At 40.0% G+C, this 20,494-nt stretch overlaps 2 protein-coding genes across 2 annotated transcripts; one reads left to right on the top strand and one right to left on the bottom strand.

The window, feature by feature from the left end:
- Window positions 1-4: 4 nt before the first annotated feature.
- Window positions 5-11,171, bottom strand: plpp6 (phospholipid phosphatase 6). The gene is made up of 2 exons (XM_042416831.1): window positions 8,818-11,171; window positions 5-5,854 (listed from the first exon to the last, which is right to left on the bottom strand). Exons 1-2 carry the CDS (start codon window positions 9,311-9,313, stop codon window positions 5,487-5,489), a joined length of 864 nt encoding a protein of 287 aa, XP_042272765.1. The 5' UTR covers window positions 9,314-11,171; the 3' UTR covers window positions 5-5,486.
- Window positions 11,172-11,280: 109 nt separating this feature from the next.
- Window positions 11,281-17,741, top strand: prdx6 (peroxiredoxin 6). The gene is made up of 5 exons (XM_042416832.1): window positions 11,281-11,474; window positions 14,487-14,643; window positions 16,149-16,292; window positions 16,882-17,028; window positions 17,376-17,741. Exons 1-5 carry the CDS (start codon window positions 11,383-11,385, stop codon window positions 17,499-17,501), a joined length of 666 nt encoding a protein of 221 aa, XP_042272766.1. The 5' UTR covers window positions 11,281-11,382; the 3' UTR covers window positions 17,502-17,741.
- Window positions 17,742-20,494: the final 2,753 nt, after the last annotated feature.

Here is a 20,494-nt window from a genome sequence, read left to right on the forward strand (position 1 = left end):
CATCTCACTAAAATATTACCAACTATCTGCACAGCGGCACTAAAACTACCATCACTCTGCAGTAGAATAAACCAGAACTACAAGAATATGAGCTTTCCTTCTTACCTTGATTCTTGTATGTTGGCTTCGAGTGCCGGTCAAGTGGGACGAGCATTATCAAAGAACAGACTTTTATACTTTGACGGTTTCTTTTTTTTTTTCCCATCCTGCCCGAAAAAGGCAACTATCAAGGTTAACTGTGTTGACCCAAATCCAATAGGTTTAACTTTGACTAAAGTTCAATTTGTGTCATCTGAGTTAAATCAAGTGGGTGGAATATGGAAGAGTGCTGATGAGTAACTGAGTAACAAAGATCGTACACGTCAATCTATCTATCTATCCATCCATCTATCTGTCATACATGACATGCAACAATTTGTTTTGTTCCCCATTTAATTAAAAATAATAATTACAATCAAATCATTCATGAATAATTGCTATAACACTCAAATTCATTGAACATAACACAGTATAATCACATGACCATACAGGCATATGTATATACATTAAGATACATAAATATAACGTCTATACAGTAAAACACACAATATCATTTATAGTGTATAAGCAGGCAAAACTGAGTGCAGTGAACATTATTCATGTTTGACACTGTGCAACCAAGACATTTCATAATTTTAGAGCTTGATGTGACATTTTTTCAATACTCAATGACTTAATAAACAAACAAAATGTATCTCTCTTGATACTGGTGTTTTTTTTTTTTTGCTTGAGAGTAAACAGGTGACATGTGGAATGTGCAACATCTACTCATAACACACATAAATATATTGTGCCTGTAGTCATTGTGATAAACATATTTTTCTTAAGTTTAAGTTTCTTCTCATTGTCAACATGAAAAACAACACAAAAAATAACCATAAAAATCATTTTGTTGCAAAGTTCACTATCCAGCATATTTAGATTTATCACAGAAGCGTCATGAAATAAAAAGGGCTGGAAGCTACCACCTCTCGCTGGTCGTCTTATCGCTCACACAGGGAAGCTCATTGGTCAATTATTGCAGAATGCACAGCATGTTATAGGTCAATGAAACAGTCGACAATTGGGGCAGTGTACCAGGGAACAGTCTGTTAAATTATGTTGTTTCAAACCTGATACCTGGATCTGGTCCAAACAAGCCACAGTCAAAAACCTTTCAGAAAGTAAAGTACAATTTTAGTAAAAACTACAGACATGAGAACTAAACATTCTTTCTGTCAAAAGATTGTAATAAGTTGAAATACATTCACACAGAAACCATATATATAAAGTCCTGATTAATGTACAAATCAAGTTGACCAATAAACAGAAATTAGGATGCACCTGCAGAAGAACAAGTTCTAGTTTCTGGCAGTTCTAATATAAGTGTGTTAAGTAAGCAAGAAGTGGTCAGGTCTCTCTCTCTCACACATACATACACACACACACACAAAGTCTAGAGATGTGCCTGGAGTCACTCAGCCAGGAGACCATAGTGAATGAATGGATCAGTAGCAGTAAAACATGCACAACACTTCCTTTACTTTTCTTTAAATCATTTTAGGCCCAGTCCAACATCAAGTATTGGATTAAGCTCAACAGTTACATGTTATGATACTTGACTGACCATAAAACTCAGGTTTAAGGTGGGAAGTTGCCCTTTGGCTTGACTGTTAATTTTGATTCACTTGCCAGTTCACTGAAAATAAAAAGCCTGATGACGTGTACAGTACGTAGGCTAATATACTGATTCTCATGGTTAGTTTAAAATAAGTGAAATTATTTCTTGAACAACACATCCCCCCAAAAAGTCACAAGCTTTTCAGATTTGGTTGTCTGACTTTGTTTTAAAATGATTTTCTGGTTATTAAAAGCAATATCAGATCAGTTTTAACTACACATGTAACAGCCAAGGGCACAAAACATTACACAGCAACTTTTAATCGCTTACACATGGGTCAACAGCCTCTAAGACCGTGCTAACGTCAAACACACATCTGTGTTACAACATCTTGACCGCTGGCGTCACTTGGAAGTTTTAACATTAATGTTGGATCTCAGACTGGCATTCAGTCAGTAGGTCTATCAGTGGATTAATCATCAAACATGCTGCTTCTGGGAAATAGTGCATGCACCTAAAGACACACACACACACACACATACACACACGCACGCACACGCACACGCACACGCACACAAAATCAGATGCAGTCAGTAGGTCAACATGCGGCAGGGAATAAAGTTTTCAGTACCTTCCAATTCTGGTCACTGATCCATGAAGCCTGGCAGTATACCAGGCTGTTACATAACAAATTAAACAGTTAACATGCCCTCACTAACCCAAATAAAAAACTGCATGCTACCAAGACTCTGAAAGGGAATGACGTGCGTAGTTTTACATTCTGGTATTATGGTGTCAAAAATCTACTAATGAATAATCTATTCTGGTCTGTGAGGTTAAAATTATTGCAGTGCTTGGAAACATGGCTGGAGCAAAATAATGGAAGAAAAGTACAATGCCAGTGTCTTTAGGAATGGTTTCACAGTGCAAAATGTTAGCAAGTTGCCACTTTTATGAACAAAATCTCAGGTGATGGAAACCCATCAACTAAACGGAACATATCTTAGAGTTCCCCGTGAGCACTGATATGTTTTTAATCACCCATACATCTGCATCACACTGGATGGATCGATCGGCTGTGATTGCTACCGCTCACAAGTCATAGCTGTTAATCTTATTATCATCATCATTCAATTATAATTTCTCTCTTCTTACCAATCTGTAACTTCAACATAAACCAAGCCAGACTGTGGTGATCTTTCTTCAGTTTGGCACGTTGTCTTTAGTGAATGGATGGCTCACTACTTAACAATGAAGATGTAAAGATACAGTATGTACCACCCTACTGCTTTGACTCAAGTCCATTCAATATAAAGCTTTCTTTCCTCATATTACAAATGTAAAAGTAAGTCAGTACTTTACTGAGACTTCAGCCTTGTTACATCATTTGAAACTATCAATGCCTAGAGAAGAGGACTCCCACACACTGCTTATTGCAATAAACTGTTAAAAATTATGACATTTCTGTTTTTAGACCCTCCTCAGATATTTTTCCCTTTATAAGGAGACACATTTTTAGTAAATAAAGGTAGTGATTTGGTGTTGAAATACTAAACCTTAAACGTATATACAGCACATATTTGATATAATGACAACAGTGATTGATTTATGTTTATGTGTATGACATGATAACAATGAGGTTAAGCATATGTAATCCATCAGAGTTGAGTTAGTAAATCAGTGGTATGTGATCTGATGTGGTTGATTATTAATGAAACTGTGATACTGTCAAATAAATGAGAATGACATAGAGAAATAAATTGGTGAAATTAATGTTTATGAGGGTCAGGGTTAGTCCCCTTGAAACAATGTAGTGTCTGTTATGGAATTTTCCATCTCTAGGGGTTACAAATTGGGTTACATTGGGTCAAGCCTGGGCTTTGAGGTCACACTGTAAATCTTATGCAGGAAGGAGATATTCTCTCCTCTCCTTGAGACTCCAGCTGTCTGTGATGTTTTGGGGAAAGCACAAACCTCTCTGATAAAGGGTAAATCAGCATTACCATTGTCACCAAGGTTGGAGGGGGCTTTCCTAGACAACACAGATAGGTGGAATGCATAGCCAGAATGTGCTGATGGTTACCTGAAGTTCCATGCAACGTGACCTGAACTGACGCGGGTAAAATGCAGTTCCTTGTTTAGAAACTAGTGAACCAATTAGACTATTTTTTCATATTGTAGGCTGATCTGCTCAGGTTAAAGACTAAGGGTCAGACCTTCATGGGGCAGAACGGAAAGAGACAGCATCCAAGTTGCAGATGACTTTGATGATCACTCAAAATATCCACAACAGTGTCTAATCCTATCAGATGTCGTTGTGAGGAAGAGGGAAGTAAAAGTTGAGTGTGCTTTTTGAAAGGAGAGAAGATCTTTGAGGACTGAAGGGGAATAGCAGCATAAACTGCTGGGCGGGCAAATCAACAGGCTAATATCAAGCTCAGTTCCTTGAAATTGTGCTGAAGAAAGACAAAAACTGAAGACAGGTCGGGGAAGCTGCTCCCATGAACCCTGAATCAGTGGGTAAAACTGGCCTAAAGGAAGAGCCTAACAGTGTGGACACTGTTTGTGACCTGTAACACACTCGGCATATAAATCCTACTTGCACACAGTTAGTCAATTGCAGTTTCTACTTGATACTATTAGTGTTAAAGTACAGTATCATAGCTTGGGAACCAGATGAATCTGCTGAGCTCATATTTTACTTGCTCTGGCAGATGCATCTGGCCGCCCCCACATTCCAAACGATTTCCACCCGGCCTGGAACTGTCTGGTTCACAACCATTTATCAAACAGGTGACGTGTTTGATACGATGACTGACAGTCTGCAGGTCTGGGGGTTGTCTGTTGTTTGAGTTTAACTGTTGTAAATAAAGTTGAGGAAAAAAGTCTACAAAGCGCAATACACCAGACTCACAAAACTCAGATCAAACTGTCAAACTAGGCAGTGCTGATCAAATATGGATCACGATTCTGTTACTGCGTTGCCTCAAATGTTTTCACAAACATATTTTAGTGTACTGTTTAGCAGTAATGTGGTCTGATTGGTTGTAGGTCTATCCTGTTGTGTGCAGAGGAATTTTGGTCTGCCTGTTGATATCGCCCCTTGGAAATCCTAATATGAATTCGCATATTAGTGTGAATTAGTCTGGCAATGTCAGGCTAGTTTGCCTCTACATTAACTGAATAAAGTATATAAGCTATTATTATAGGTATTATTCTTTTTCCAAAGTAAAGCATTCATGTTAATTATTATTCATTTAATAATAATAATTATTATTCATTGTTTAACCTCTCCTCTGTGCTGTGAAATTACAGGGGGTGTCTAGTCAGATCCACAAGTGGAGAGCTCATAGACCCCACTTGATTAAATTTACTTACATGTACTCAGCTGTCTTACTGTTTCTTGTGTTTGTGTTTATATGCTGCCTTGCTGCAAAAAGAATTTCTTCTTGTGGGACAATAAATATCTGAACTGAACTTAACATTCCCTTAGTAGCAAAAATATACTTGCAGTTTAAATAATGTTCAGTGTCTAGAACAACTGTTTATACACTTTATATTGCCCATGATTCAGGCTGCTAAGGGTGGTAGAGGTGAGTGAGGTGGCTTCAGGAGGTAAACTGATTAGATTTGTTCCTCTCTGGTCTATTCTGATTAAAATCCTGTACTTTTGGAGGCTACTGTAATAGAGTAATGAAACAGCAGGAGAAAACTGTGTGACAGGGTGCTCTTCTCTAGTCAAAGGACATTTTTCTTATAAATCTGTCTTAAAGACAAAAGCGTGTGCAGGAGCTCTTTCCATCAAGATTTAAACAGACAGTATCTCCATCTCCTTCAGTCCTCAACGTTAAGCTAACTGTCCCAGTAGCCCCTGCAGGGTTTGAGGTGAGAGCCAAAGCATCTCCACCAGGTTGTACTGGCAATAGCCCATCCAGAACCCAAACATCACATCAGTCACATTGTGCCTGCCAAGCATCACTCGGCTCAGCCCCACCATGCTAGCCCACAGCAGGACGAGGACCCTGAGGGGGGCGGCCAGCACCAGGTGTGCCAGCAGGAACCGCCCGCACATGGCAGCGCGGGTGGCATGGCCGGAAGGGAAGGAGTAGCGGTCCACGGAGAAGGTGGCGAACATGTCCATGCGGTTATGCGCTGGCCTACGCCGGCGCACCACAGCCTTGACAATAGCGACCAGGACCAGGTCCAACAGCAGACCTGGAAGCATAAAGGAGGAGATGAAGAAGAAGAAGTGCTACACTGCATGAAGAAACAGCAATGTAGTCACATTAATGCAAAAGCCTTTGGCAGACAGATACGAGACACTGGAATTAAATATTTAGAGGCATAAAGAGATGATACTGTAATTGGTAGATTTTTGCATCACAGCTTTATGGGAAATTGTGCTCTAAAAACTTTGTTCCTTTCACTGGAATAATAGAAAATAATCAGAACCACCAACTGTGTGTCACGGCCTATAATAGATCAACCCCAGTGGTGAACATGGCTGCTGGGTGCTGTAGACTCATGATGGCACACAGTGATGTTTTTTGTGGTGTTTATATGCATGACTAACCTGCCTATAACACACAGAACATTATTGTAACCAGAATAGGCCACAGAGGAAGACATGCATGCAGATTACTCATTTTGTTAAAGCCATATATTTATAAGATTTGAATTCTTTGCTGCAGCCCCCTCTGGTGGTATTTCAAGACTGAGTCTGTGCCATTACTCACGCATTGCCCTTGACAAATGTTTACCTGGTCTCTTGCACAAAGTACATGACGTAAAAGTTTCACAAAGTGCGTTCACTGTAGTTTTGAGTTATCCAGATTCACAAAACCTAACAGTGATAGACCTTTCAAACTAACTGTCAAACACAGGTGTAATTAAACAACAATGCCCTGGTACACGTCTTTTTCACAGCAGACACTCTGGCCAGATCCCTAAGCCCTCATGAACCCTCATGGACTTAACTAGTAAGTAACAAAACATGTTACATACGATTGTGGGTTTGAGACTTTCTTCATGGCCAACGCACCTAAGATTCAAACTTCAATACTTTATATATTGGTTCACTTTAACAAAAACATAGAAAGACAAAAATAGTAAAACCAGTCACTCATAAAGCACATAATATATTAAACAAAGTATAAAATCCATCCCATAAAATAATCACATGCACTACAGTCAAGTAATGGAGTGACTGACTGATTTGAACGTCTTCCTTACAGAGTGGACGAAAGGTAACAGCATTATTAGGCAAAAATTTAAATAAATGGTTGATGAATAAACGCGGTGTGTAATATAACCTCTGCTTGTATTCCTCTGATTTCATGTGTTTTTATTTACCATCTTAAGTCCTTGTTAATGTAGTGTTTCTTCGTAAACACTACTATGCCAGGCTGAACACCCACATGCCAGTTTGTTTATCATTTTTTTAACACTTCCAGGCTCCCCCTGCTAAGTAGTAACCCTGTATTTAACACTGATTTACCGTCACAACGCTATGAGCTAAGGGTAATTCCCTCAGGCAAAGTCTGCAGCAATGCGTACTTGCACAGGAAGTGTGCATAAAGGGCTCAAAATGTCAATGAGAGAGCCCTCATGCACTTGACAATTTAATAGTGGGACAACCCGAAGCCCTCACCAACTTAGCGTGAACGTGCCTTTGACTTGTCACAGCAGGAAAAGCACAGGTGCTACTAATAACATTAACGATGGCTCTGTTCCACTCAAGTGTCCCAGTAAGTCTTGACAGTGTGACAGCGAGCCAGCATGCACAACACCAAGACCCTGAAACTGAAGCAGCTAAATGGAATTCAGCCTCCATTAATTTTAGCATTTACACCTGTGCTATGATGATATCTGGAGAAAAACTGCAGCTCATATTTGCCCTTTATAAGGACACAGTGGACTTTTTTATATTGTGTCATTGCACTGAGCATTAAAAAAATGATTTTTGTGATTTTGTTCTGTAGCCTAAACTTGACTTGCTCAGGAGCAGGTCAGCTGTGCAGCATATGGTTAGCTTGGTAATCTTTTGTGAGAGTGAAAAGTGGTTTGGTGCTGCCTGCATAATCATACATTTAATACCATAATCATAAAGCTTTCCTCTTTCTCAGCTGAGAAGCATCCATGATAAGACACATCTAACTTTAATGTAGAGGACCAGAGGCTGCCACTTGCTGCCCTGCATCAGATATTCAGGAGGAAGGACGACTGGTAAATATTAAATGACCACTGGGAGGCACGTCTGCTGCACAGTCCATTATACAGTTTAATTCCTCTTAAAAACAGCCTTTTCTTTTTCTCAGTTAGGCTGCATTCATCTCATCTGCAGTCAAAAAGATGTCAGGAGGGAGTTTCAGACATTATTCAACCATCTGACAAGCACTTTAATATAGTCAGATGACACTTAAACTTCTGATACTACGTTAACATCCACAGTACCAACCACTGCAAACACTAAAGGTAACAAAAAACTGTGAAAAATGCTCATTTCAATTTCCTAGAGCCCAAGTTCACATCTTCAAATGTCTTGTTTCATCTGCCCAACAGTCCAAAAAATAATGAACTTAGTATGACACGAAAGAGAGTGCATCAGCAAAACTATAACTCAATTATCAGAATTGTCAGTTCATTTTCTGTAGCTGATTCATCAACTAATCGTTTCATCACAATTTAACACTGCTATACATCTTGACTCAATGAATCTGATAAACCACAGAAGAAGATGCAGAAAGTATTCTTCACAGCTTCTCTAACAACCTGAAAACATGGACTTAGAGACAGACCTACTGTCTCACAACCTGTCACCTGTCACTGAAAGAAAAACACAAATACTGCATGTCAGCAGTGCCAATAAACTTGTCTGCATAGACTTAAGAGTTGTGTGTATGTAGTCTGACTTAGCCTACTTTTGGGGACATATTTCAAACTAAACACCAGTTCATTGGGGAGGGCTTGTCCAATTGGGGACAAAAGCCGTGTCCCAAATTGGGAAAAAGCTGATTTTTGAGTCAGTGGTTAAGGTTAGGGTTAGGGTACGTATCCAGGAAATGAATTTAAGTCTATGTAATGTCCCCAAAAGTGACTTAAACGTGTGTGTGTGTGAATTCCCAGTTAGGAAATGAGTGACACCATATTAAGTAAGACAAGCAGCAGTGTTGTTTTACCCATGAAGAGGTTGAGCATGACTTCTTGTCCTGCAGCACTGTCACTCTTGTACAGACAGTAGGCGGTGCCAGCCAGCCACGGGATGCCATGTCCCGATATCTCTATCAGTTTCATTAGCGGGCGCACGCTGCCCCAGGACGAGTCCTCACAGGCACACACCCCCAGCCGCTTAGACAGCCACAGGTCGATGGCGAGCAGCGAGCTGAGCGCTACGCGGATGAAAGAGGGGTTGATCCGTATACCGTCCTCTTCCGGCATCCCCTGACCGCTCCCCGAGCCGGTGGAGGAGCTGGAGCCCCGGCGCCGAGTGGGGCTCTCCGAGGCTCGGAGCCGGGCAGTGGTCGGGTCGGAGCCCTGCCGCTGGAGGAGGTGCGGCGGCGTCGAGGAACGGTTTAGCGGTTTCGTCAGCGACATGAACTCGTAGCGGCCGTTGGAGCTGCCAAACACCGGGCTTCCTCCGCTGCGACCGGGGTTTTTTGCTTTCGGAGAGGGCATCTAGTCTGTTAATCTACCGACGTAGACAGGTCAGTGTGCTGTTGCTGCACCGCAGTGGTGATTTTTCTGCAGTGCTGTGCGGGTTTTCAGTCCTTTAGCTCATCTGTTGTACGTTTGACAATTCACATCACGTCTAGTACCTCTGAGCTGAATCGCCATCTTTGTTGTCCTTACCGCAAAGCGACGTGGGAAATTGTGTTTTTACCATAAATGTACATTTGACCGTTTTCTTCTGACTGTGTGTATAAAAGCATTGACCGTTAAGATAAAGTAAAAATAGAAAAATAAACTTCCTTATGAGTATTCCCGAGATTATGGCTTGGTGGATAAATGCTGTAATTATTTTCATATCTGGAATGTTTTAAAGGATAATGCTGGAGTTTTGCATATTTTCTTATTGTCAGTAAACTCAATAAAAGGATGACAACCAACACCAGTCTAATACTGAACTCAGGTTCATTCTTTTCTACTAAAGATGTCACAATTAGTTTAATTTTTAAGGCTCAGTAATTTTATTTAACAGTTGGGCACTGTAGATTTTAGCAAAGGTTTGTCAAACAGGAGTAAATAGCAAAGGCCTGTTTGTTAGGGACTATTTTCAGCAATGGATTATTGGACAATTGAGCTCTATGGCATAGATATAATAATATGTATCAGGCAAGGCACACAGGCAATATACCTACAGGATCAATTCATTGTTGTTTTTGGTCTTTTCATAGGATTTGTTCATTATATAAAGAAACTGCCAGAATCCTTTATCTCCTTGTATTGGAAAGTAATTTTTCCACACAATAAAATCAATGTTTTGACAGATTTTTTTGTGTCTTTTTGTGTTTTTTTTAGTTTTCACTCATTCAGTTAACCTTTGGACATAAATTGCCTCAGTAATCTGGGAGAGTTATAATGTTTTAGTCCCTATTGTAGAAAGCATGGTCTAATTTTTGAATAGTCTAACCAGGGTCAGCCCTGACTATGTTGGTGCCCTAGGTGAGATTTTAGATTGTAGACCCCACCCAGAAGTCTGAGTCTGAGTCTGAAGAAGAGCATGTACGAGGCTTGAAACGTCACTGGTGGATGTCTCATTAAACTGCATCTAAGGGAGCTACAGTGTGCAGACCTTCATCTTTCTTTCTTAGATTGTAGACTCCAAGAATTGCACACAAGAATTGAGCAAAATGCTACAACAGTACCTCCAGTCATAGACCTTCAAATATGGATTCACACTCAAATAAAGTGCAACAATAGAACCTCCAGTCCTAGAAGGGCTGCATGATAATAGCAAAAATGATAATCACATTTATTTTGCTCAATACTGTATCAAACACACACAGGAGGGTGACAATGAATAAAAGTACACAGTTTTACTTAGCTGTTGGACCTAGGTGAGATTTTAGATTGGAGCCCCCAAAAAGTGCAACAAAGGTACCTCCAGCCCAGATAAAGTCCTCCAAATCCTCCAATGCACAGCGACTACATTATTTATAGCTTGATGGAAGGCAATGAAATCGTCAGACTGAACTTAAAATGGCAACACCACCACCACCACTGCCCCTGAAAGAAAATCATATTGTCAGACCTAAATGTTGACAGATAGCCTATGGTTAAAAAAAAAGAGTCTAACAGCACTCAAACTGATAAAAACATATAACATATTTCCGCTGTTTCTACCAAATATATCTAAATTGCTATAATTCTGTCTGTGAAACAAAAAACCTTTGAAGAATCACTGTGGGCAATACTGTCAGGTCAATTGTATACATGTTTATAATTTTGCATAAATACGTGTGAATGTTTATTCACACGTATCTGTTTTTTCTGCTTTTGGTCTTTTTCATTACTCCCTGTATTGTTTTGTTTATAATATCATTGTTCATTTAATAACGTTGTTAAAAAGGTTTTTAAAAAACAGAGTGTGCTCTGGTTGGTCGGTGAACTACACAGGGAGGTGAACTCCGCCTCTTTCCGGATCCCCTCATGTCCTGATCGCTGATAGTCCAGATCACAGGTTGCTTGTTTTCCAGCTGCAGCCTCGTCGTTTATCGTGTGTGTGCTGCAGAGAAGAGCCCATCATGCCTGGACTTCTGCTGGGAGACGAGTTCCCCAACTTCGAGGCCGACACCACCATCGGCAGGATCAAGTTTCACGATTTCCTGGGCAGCTCGTAAGTGTGCCAGCTTCATGTACAAGCATTACAATGTAACTTTTGTCTTTATTCTGAGTTTTTGGAAATGCTTTGGACAGTGCAACATTTTACTGCGTCACGGCAGCTGTGAACGGAGGCCTGTTGTCAGACCGAGGCGCTTCCGAGCTCTTGATCCGTGAAAGAATGAATCATTGTGCATAACAAAGACAAACCGCATGGTTTAAAGAGACCTTGATCAGCATCCCAGTGTTGCGACACCTGCTGGCTGGCACACATGGGATTACAAAAGCATGACTCTGTAGGATTAGTTAAGAATGCAGTAACATTAAGACTTTGGCTGAAATATTCAGATCATTTACTGAAGTAAAAGTTGCAATATCACACCATAAAAACAGTTTCACGTCCTGCATTCAAAATGTTACATATGTAGTACTATCAGCAGCAAAATGTACTTAAAGTACCAGAAATAAAAGTATGCACAATGACCTCTGACAGTGTTATATTGTTGCATTGTAAGATCATGATACATTAATATTGTAATTAATATGCATTAATACAGAATGTCTCTAACTCTATAACACTGCATCACAAATTATACACTGATCACATGTATGTAAAATCTGCTGTTAAATAAATGTAATGCTGTAAAAAGACCAGTATTTCTCTCTGAAATGTAGTAAATGTAATATAATAGAAATACTGAAGTAAAATACATCTACCTCAAAATTATACTTACTTTGCTTAAGTAAATGTAATATAATGTACATGCTACCACAGTTGTTGTTCTCCAACCAATATAATACATATGTGTGATTGGACGTGACATGTTTTAGCTGCAGACTAATGAGAGTTAGAGAAGCAAGGCCGATGTTTATATTTTAGGTTTCAGTCTAGGTTGAAAACAACTGATACAGTGTTTTCAGGCCTTGTCCTGACTGTGCTTATGCCAGTCAGGACAAGGCCTGTATTGTGTGTGTGAACTTGGAACTGCGCTTCACTGCTTGCACCCCATGTTGGCATCCACGCTAACGCCCAACGCTGCTAGCCAGGGTTGTTTCGAAACAGCAGAGAGAAAGGAATAGTGTTACATGCACATCACGCACACACACACAAAGCTTTGCATTTATGGGTGTAAATGTGCGCAGTTTCGTTGAATGATGCTCCAGTAACTCTATTAAAGTGCTTTTTGTGTGGTATTCACACAGATAACTGTTCAAGTTAAACAGGTTTTGTCATTTTCTGAAACTACATCAGAGGAACTCAATACTACCTTTTAGACTGTATCATCCACCTAGAAGTGAAGAACTCGACAGAATTGTTTTGATAATCGATAAATAATTTAAGTCATTTATGAAGCAAAAACATTTTCAGTGTGAGGAATTGCTGGTTTTCTCTGTTTTTATAAAACTGTAAATCAAATATCTTTTTGGATTTTAGACTGTTGGCCAGACAAAACAAGACATTTGTCACCTTGAGCTATGGAAAACTGTGACACCTTTTTCACTATTGTCTACATTTTTTTTAACCAAATGGTTAATATTAAGTTCAGAGTATAATTGATAGATGAATCAGTGATGATCTCCTTGTCTTGAATGATGGACACACAGTGAGTTAGCAGATGTGATGTTGCAGCAATGTTACCGGCCATATTGTCCAAACATAACGTCTATGCTTATCAATGTAAGGGCTCTGCTCAGTTGCCGTTGGTGATTGCGTAAATACTTCCTTCTTTCCTTGGTGGGAAAAGATGCTGAGATAGGCCCCTGTGAGAGAAAACCATCTGTTGAAATACTATCTTTCAAAGCTCCATAAGGTCTTTCAGCGACGGTTGGTTGAGTATTATCCCAGCAGAGCAAACAACAAACATTTTACAGCCACCTTTCCATCAAGCCTACAAATGGTGTTCATTTCATACGCATAAATAGAGTTCTCGTGAAGTATCTCTTTTCCTAGAATAACCCATGTGCAGACTTTCACTTCTTGTTGATGTTAAAAGCAACACCAGCCTCTGAACATGTTCCTGCTAGAAACTGTGTCAGTGTCCAGCATTTGTTTCCACTTCTGTTTCAATTGTTCCCAATCTAATTGGAGCCTCTGGTCACCCCATGATCAGGTGATCACAATGCCTGGGAGGAGCAAAGCTCTTTTTGTCGCTTCTATCATGTGATGATAAGTTGCGACACATTGAAGAGTAAATCCACACAAATAATATGAGGCAGAAAACTCATGTGACGCTGAGATGAATTCCAAATGTTACACGCTAAAACTCATGTCTGCCCTACCCTTCACCCACTCTTCGTCAAATACACTGAACATTCCCAGTACAGCACAGCTGCGTTTAATGTCTTGAGCATGAGTTTTCCAGATTCTCACAGACACCTGTTGCTTCAATCTGTGGCTGGAATTTCCTCTCCCAAGACACAATGTTTAGTGTTTTTCTCATTTCTTAGCCATTTCTTCCTCTTCTTTTGTCTTAACTTCCACTCCTTGTGCTCTTACCCCTGTCTGTATTTTGCCTCTTTTTAAATCTTTTTGAAAGTTGTGTCCCTAACAGGAAACATGGTGGCATAAATAATAACACACATAAGACAGAATAAATGCACATGCTAAGACACCTCAAGCATGTAAATGTCTTGGTTGGTCACCCTACAAGAAATAAGAGCTTTTCTAGTGAATTTCAGTTAGCGTGTGGTTGCTTGAACTTTTAGCATTGAAGGACATAACATGACTGTCCATAAAACTGAATGTCAGTCTTTAACAGGCAAGTGAGGGTTAACTGCTGTCAATGAACTTATTTGCTTCTTTACAAAGACAGTTTTGGTACTTTTGTATAGTTAGGTCTGTGCCTTGCATGGTAGCTTTCCATGTGTGTGAATGGGTGAAAGAGAGGCTAATTGTATAGCACTTTGGATAAAAGTCCATTTATCTTTTACTCTGAGGATTCTAAGCCAGGCCTTTATACAGAAGATGTGTAGAACACATATCTCATCGCTTCATTAACATATCAATATTTTCCTCTTTAATCTGTAGATGGGGTATTCTGTTCTCCCACCCAAAGGACTTCACTCCTGTCTGCACCACTGAGCTCGCCCGTGCCGCTAAGATCAGTGATGAGTTCAAGAAGCGAGGTGTGAAGATGATCGCCTTGTCAATTGACAGTGTTGAGGATCACCGCAACTGGAGCAAGGTACATGCTGTGTACTTCAGCCAGTGTCTCGATCTGTTTAAATTTGGTGTGTAAGAGGTGAAAGGATAGGGCTGTCAAACTGGTCAGGCTACTGTGGGTGGAGGACATGTAATGATAGTAATTAACTATGACATTTAAAAGGCTTACTATCTAGTAACCTTGACAGCTAAGTCAGAAGTCACTGCAATCAAATGGTAATGATCTTCAGACTCCACCTGTGTACCTCCTGTGGAGAGGATTTTTGTTTTACATATTTTCCTTGCCCCAGAGTCTATAACCCTGTAGATTTGTTGACTTAAACTTTATCCATCGGTCAAGGTAATTGTAAAACTTATCTCTTGTTTGCCTCTCATGCTGAGTTACATTGTTATTGTGCATGTGTGCGTGTGGTATTTGGCAGAAACTGAGGGGTCAAGTATTCATGAGTTCCCCTTAACACAGACGGGACTCTCCCTGTGATTGGCTTTGCTACGTTATAACAACGCCTCCTCTCTAAGGCCAGTGATTGGCCCAAAAGGGAGTGGAGTCACTGGGCAATAAGATGAACTGCTTGGTTTTGATTTTGAAACAGTTGTATCTCCAGCTATGGAAGATTCAAAATGCCTAAAATAAAATAATTTTAAAAAAGCCTAAAATAATTACAAACCAAACAATGAAATGAAGTGAAATACAACACACATTGTTAAATGTATTTCCTCTTTATGTATGCATTAACTTTGTCATAATTACAAAAAAAAGTGTTAGAAGGACAATAAGTTGTTTTTTGTCTTTAATAACCAACTTAATATTTTTCACTGTGATATAAATTTTCCACACCGTATTGAAATCTAATCACAACACATAAAACAAAGTGAAAAGGTGCATTTCAGTTTTGTCCAGCAGAGAGCAGCATAGACCTGCCAACACTGAATGCAAAGAGTTACTTGACAAAAACACAGCCTTTTGACTCAACAACTAAGTTACTGGCGGTGGTCATGTTCACAACACTTCCTGTATCCTTACAATAAAAGCTCCCACTTCTTCCCAATACATGATAAAATAAACTGGTACAGAAATATAAGCATACATATGTATGGATGTACATTAATACCTGGACCTTAACACAAAGCGCTGTCATTAGTTTCCCTGAGGAGGTGTGGGGGAGGTTTTTCTTTTTTGAGAATGCATACATAAAAAGGAAATGCATGACAATGTTTATTGTATTTCACTTTATTTCTTTGTTTGATTTGTTTTTTATTTAGGCATTTAAAATCTTCCATACCACCTCCCTTACCAAAAAAAATAGAAAACAGCTGCACGTGTTTTTTGAGCCAAGTGTTTTCTCTGTCTGAGCATGTATTTGTTGGGTCTTCTCATGGCCTTGTAACATGCTATTGAACCTCTGTTTGTGGCTCATGCAGGGTGCAGGGTCATGTCAGGGTGGTGAGATTTATTTGCTGAGTATGATGAAATACACCAACTAACAGGTCTAAAAAAATGACAATGTGTCCCTTCCCGCTCCATAGGATGTGATGGCATATAACACTGTGGCTGAAAGCCCTCTGCCCTTCCCCATCATCGCTGATGACAAGAGAGAGCTGTCCGTGAAGTTGGGCATGTTGGACCCCGATGAGATCGACAAGGATGGAATGCCCCTCACTGCTCGCTGTGTAAGACACACGTCTTCAGTGTTACACTTGTGCAAATGGCCTCTCTCTGTATTTTAAATTAAATCACTACACCACCCTCTTGGTGTGTAAAGAGCATGTGATTGTTATGAGACAAAAACAAAAGTTAAAAGATAGTATCATGAACCAAAATTAACACCAACTGCAAGTGAAATTTGCCTTTTTCAGGAAAATCAGCCCTGATCAGACCTTCCTGTCACTGAAAGGCTTTGGCCTTTATTCTCAAATTTAGCTGCAGATGGCCACATTTATCTGGGAACCAATCAAATCAGAGCAGAATTATGCCTTTGTGTGAGACAGGCTGTTGATTGGCTACTTGTTACACAGGCAATAGACACAGTGGTAGCATCTAAATGTTATCTGGTTTCTCTGCAGGTTGTCGCCTAAGTAAGCTGAAATGTAACGGTGTCCTCATGTCAGTCTAAAACTGATTCTATACATGAAAATGGATGACCAATTGTTAAGGAAAATATATATTTTAATTCTTTTGGAGAGTAAAACTTTCACAAGAGTAAAACTGTAGCATATTCTGGGTCTTATGTTAAACCGTTATCATTATAATCCTCTTCAGGTCTTTGTGATTGGCCCAGACAAGAGGCTGAAGCTCTCCATCCTCTACCCTGCAACCACAGGAAGGAACTTTGATGAGTTGCTGCGAGTCATCGACTCTCTGCAGCTTACTGCACAGAAGAAGGTCGCTACACCGGTCGACTGGAAGGTAAACAGTTGAATCATCATGTATTCATATCAGTCAGATGCCTGGATGCATGCCCTCTTTACAGGCAGATGATGTAATGACAGGTACATTAACTCATGAGCTTGCTCGACTAACATCAAATTTAATCTAATGGAGACAATTAGATCAGTGATGTTATTTATCTGTATGATCAGAATTCAAGCTGCGACTGTTCTATGCTCCACTTGTGTTGAAATACTGAAAAATCACTTTAGAAACCAGTCTTGTCACTACAGTAATTGAAGGAAGCCTTAGACACTGGCTACAATCCAAAAAAAGAAACGTATCACAATTTAAAATACGCTTCCTGTTTCTCACACCCCTTTCAGCCTGGCGACAAAGTCATGGTGATTCCCTCTCTCTCTGATGCTGAAGCAGCTGCTCTCTTCCCTAACGGTGTGACCACTAAAGAGGTGCCTTCTGGGAAGAAATACCTGCGCTTCACCCAGCCCTGAAGATGTACTAAAAGCCACATCCTTCTCTAGTTTACTGCTCTGTGACCCTGCAAACTCTGGATGATAATCCATACATAGAATTGACCAAAATCGTAGATGCACTTAACAAGTTTGGTTACTAGCGTTTACACTCATACATTTCTAATCATGCTATGTGTCCAGCAGCCAACCAGGAATGTTTATAGTGTCATTGTACAGTGCCTTGTTTACCTTCCTGTAATAAACCGACTTTTCACATAAGTTCTTTCAATCTCTGAGCCTTTTCACACTTATTACATTTTGAAACAACAGATGAAGAGGAAGTTTGGTTACAACTTCCTCTGCTGTGACTCATTGCACCACTAGGTGTCCTTCTACAACCTGAAAACAGATTCACCGTACTGCTGTTGCTGCAGTTACATTTGATTTCAATAGATGGCACTACATGCACAGTGATAGTATCCTCCTGACAGCCATTAGGGTGAAAGCACCAACCTGCTCTAAACATTTTCAGTGATAGGGAGTGGTACCACATGTACTGAAATTACTATTTATTTACATTCCCATTAGGTAAATAGTAGGCTAGCCACATCAAATTGAAATCTACTTTCATCCTTATTGTTTAGGCTGATTTCTCAGTGTAAACAATAAATCTTCAAAACTTTCTCCTCCCTTTTACGCTGTCTTTTTAAAGCTTTTTGCCAACTCAGCATTACAGGCTAATGCTCTAGCTGTCTAAATGTTTTAATGTACCACGGATTAGTCTATTAAATTGATAGTTCTGTTTGTTGTGTGCTCAGTGTCAAGGCTTTTTATGTGCCATTACTCAGATACTTAAAACATTTTCAACATCCTCTTGCTGCACAACCCAAGAAGATGCAAAGATAACTCAACGTTGACTATAAATAACTTGATGTTCTGGTGTTGTTAGGGTGTTAACTTGCTTGAAAAAGATGAAGTGCTCAAAACAACACAGGCTAGAACACACATGTTAAACATGTGTTTTGAGAATGATAACATTTATTTTATTTAATATCAGTTTAGCTGGAAAAAAAAAGTTAAATCAAAATCAATAAATAAATGCAGAGCTGTGTGTATAAGTCTATAGAGCATCACAACAGCTCTATATTTCACACAGAGGTGAAGGACTGAACTGATGCTCGTTTTTCAGCTGCAGTAAACTCATCTCAGCAGGTCGGCCTCAACTGTAGATGAGAAACTGAAGCCATAACCCAGGTATAGGTTTCCTCTTTGAGTTACTCAACCCTCAAAACTGCATGGTTGAGGATCATATTAATTACTTTAAGGCGTCTGAAGGTGGACACTGATCTCACACGCATGTACACACTTTGGCCTTGAATTCGCTCCTGAGTCTGAGGAATGCTGAGGTCAAAGAGAAAAGATGGGATTCCCTTTGAGTGAGGAGGGAGGCACAGAGTTTGCACTGCCAGATAAAATATCTTTTGGCCCTCCTCCTTTTAACTCCTGTCGTCCAAACAATGTGAGCTGGAATGTTACACATCTCTCTTTCCTTTTCAATCAGTTTCTCACTTAACAGACTCGCCCCATAAAGGTTAATCAAACAGTGCAATATTGTGTTTGTATCTTGTTAGTTTGCAGAGGTTTTTCCCTTGTAGAACAAGGCCTACATTCTACTTGACAAGAAAATACTGGATGCTGGATTCTGTGATAAAAGTACATGTATTCATCAGGTAACCCTTGCCCTCCATCTCCTCTGTCTATTCTCTCTATCCCTTCTCTGGTGGCTGTTTTGTCCCCAGGAGTCGTCCAAAATAACACCCACACAGACACACCGTACTGATCAAATGCATTTCTCAAATTCCAGACTACAATAGCCTGTGCCAGAGCATGAGAAGTGCTTTGGGTGTCAGATGCTGGCTTAATTGCCCGGTACCAACCCTTCTCCCTCCTCCCCTTGCCACCCCACCCCCTCTCCTGTTCATCTGTCACCCCTCACTTCTTGGCTATCGAGCCAACTCACCCCAACACTAGTGCATGTAATACAACACCAGCTCAGGCTAGGTCTCACAGGACAAAACACAAACACAATACCAGCTGCTGGTCTCTCTCTTTGCTTCTCTCTGTAACACAGACACGCACACACACACACACGCATACTGCTGATCAAAGACATAAACACTGTTCTGAAAGGAGTGGCCTCCCACCAAACTTGTCTTATCTCAGAGAAGATGGTTTCCTTTCAGACACGCCAGGCTCCAGTTTTCCTGAGGCGTGATAACCAGGCAAGAATATGCACCAGGCACTACTAGCTCTATACTACGAGTTGCTTCGGTAACATTCATCTTAATGAGAGGATTGAGAGACTTAAAGGAATATTTGACATTTTGGGAAAAACTCTTATAGAGTTATATGAGAAGATTGATACCAGTTGTGTGTAGGTGTACGATAAATATGAAGCTACAGCCAGCAGCTGGTTAGCTTAGCTTAGCATAAAGACTGAAAACAAGAAGACAGCTAGCCTGGCTCTGTCCAAAAGTAATAAAATCCACCCACCAGCACCTGTAAAGCTCACTGATTATCATAACCTATTTAATTTGTTTGCTCTGCACAAAAGTGTAAAAACATCAATTTGTGGTTTGGCATGGCAATGTCATGGTGACAAGACTCCAGGAAGTCACTGCACCCAGACTAGAAATAGGCAGGCATATAATCCCCAATAAAACCACAAATTGTAATCTTTACACTTTCGTTTTTGTACAAATTAAACAAACAAGATACATGTCATTTAGAAAGCTCTTCTCATCTTAACTCTCAGCATTAAAACAAATAAGCATATTTCCTAAAATTGTCAAACTATTCCTTTGAAGGTGTTGCAGGCTTTGACATGGAGAGGTAAAAACACTAGAGAGGCCCATGAACACACACAGTATGTAAGTATGTTTCTATGTGTGTGTGTTTATTCATGAGTATGTGCTCTCTATGGAAAAGGTCATTATTCCCATGCTGTGTGCCAGGCATTGACTTCATCACCT

This window comes from Thunnus maccoyii, chromosome 7 (genome assembly GCF_910596095.1).
Source record: "Thunnus maccoyii chromosome 7, fThuMac1.1, whole genome shotgun sequence".
NCBI lineage: Eukaryota > Metazoa > Chordata > Actinopteri > Scombriformes > Scombridae > Thunnus > Thunnus maccoyii.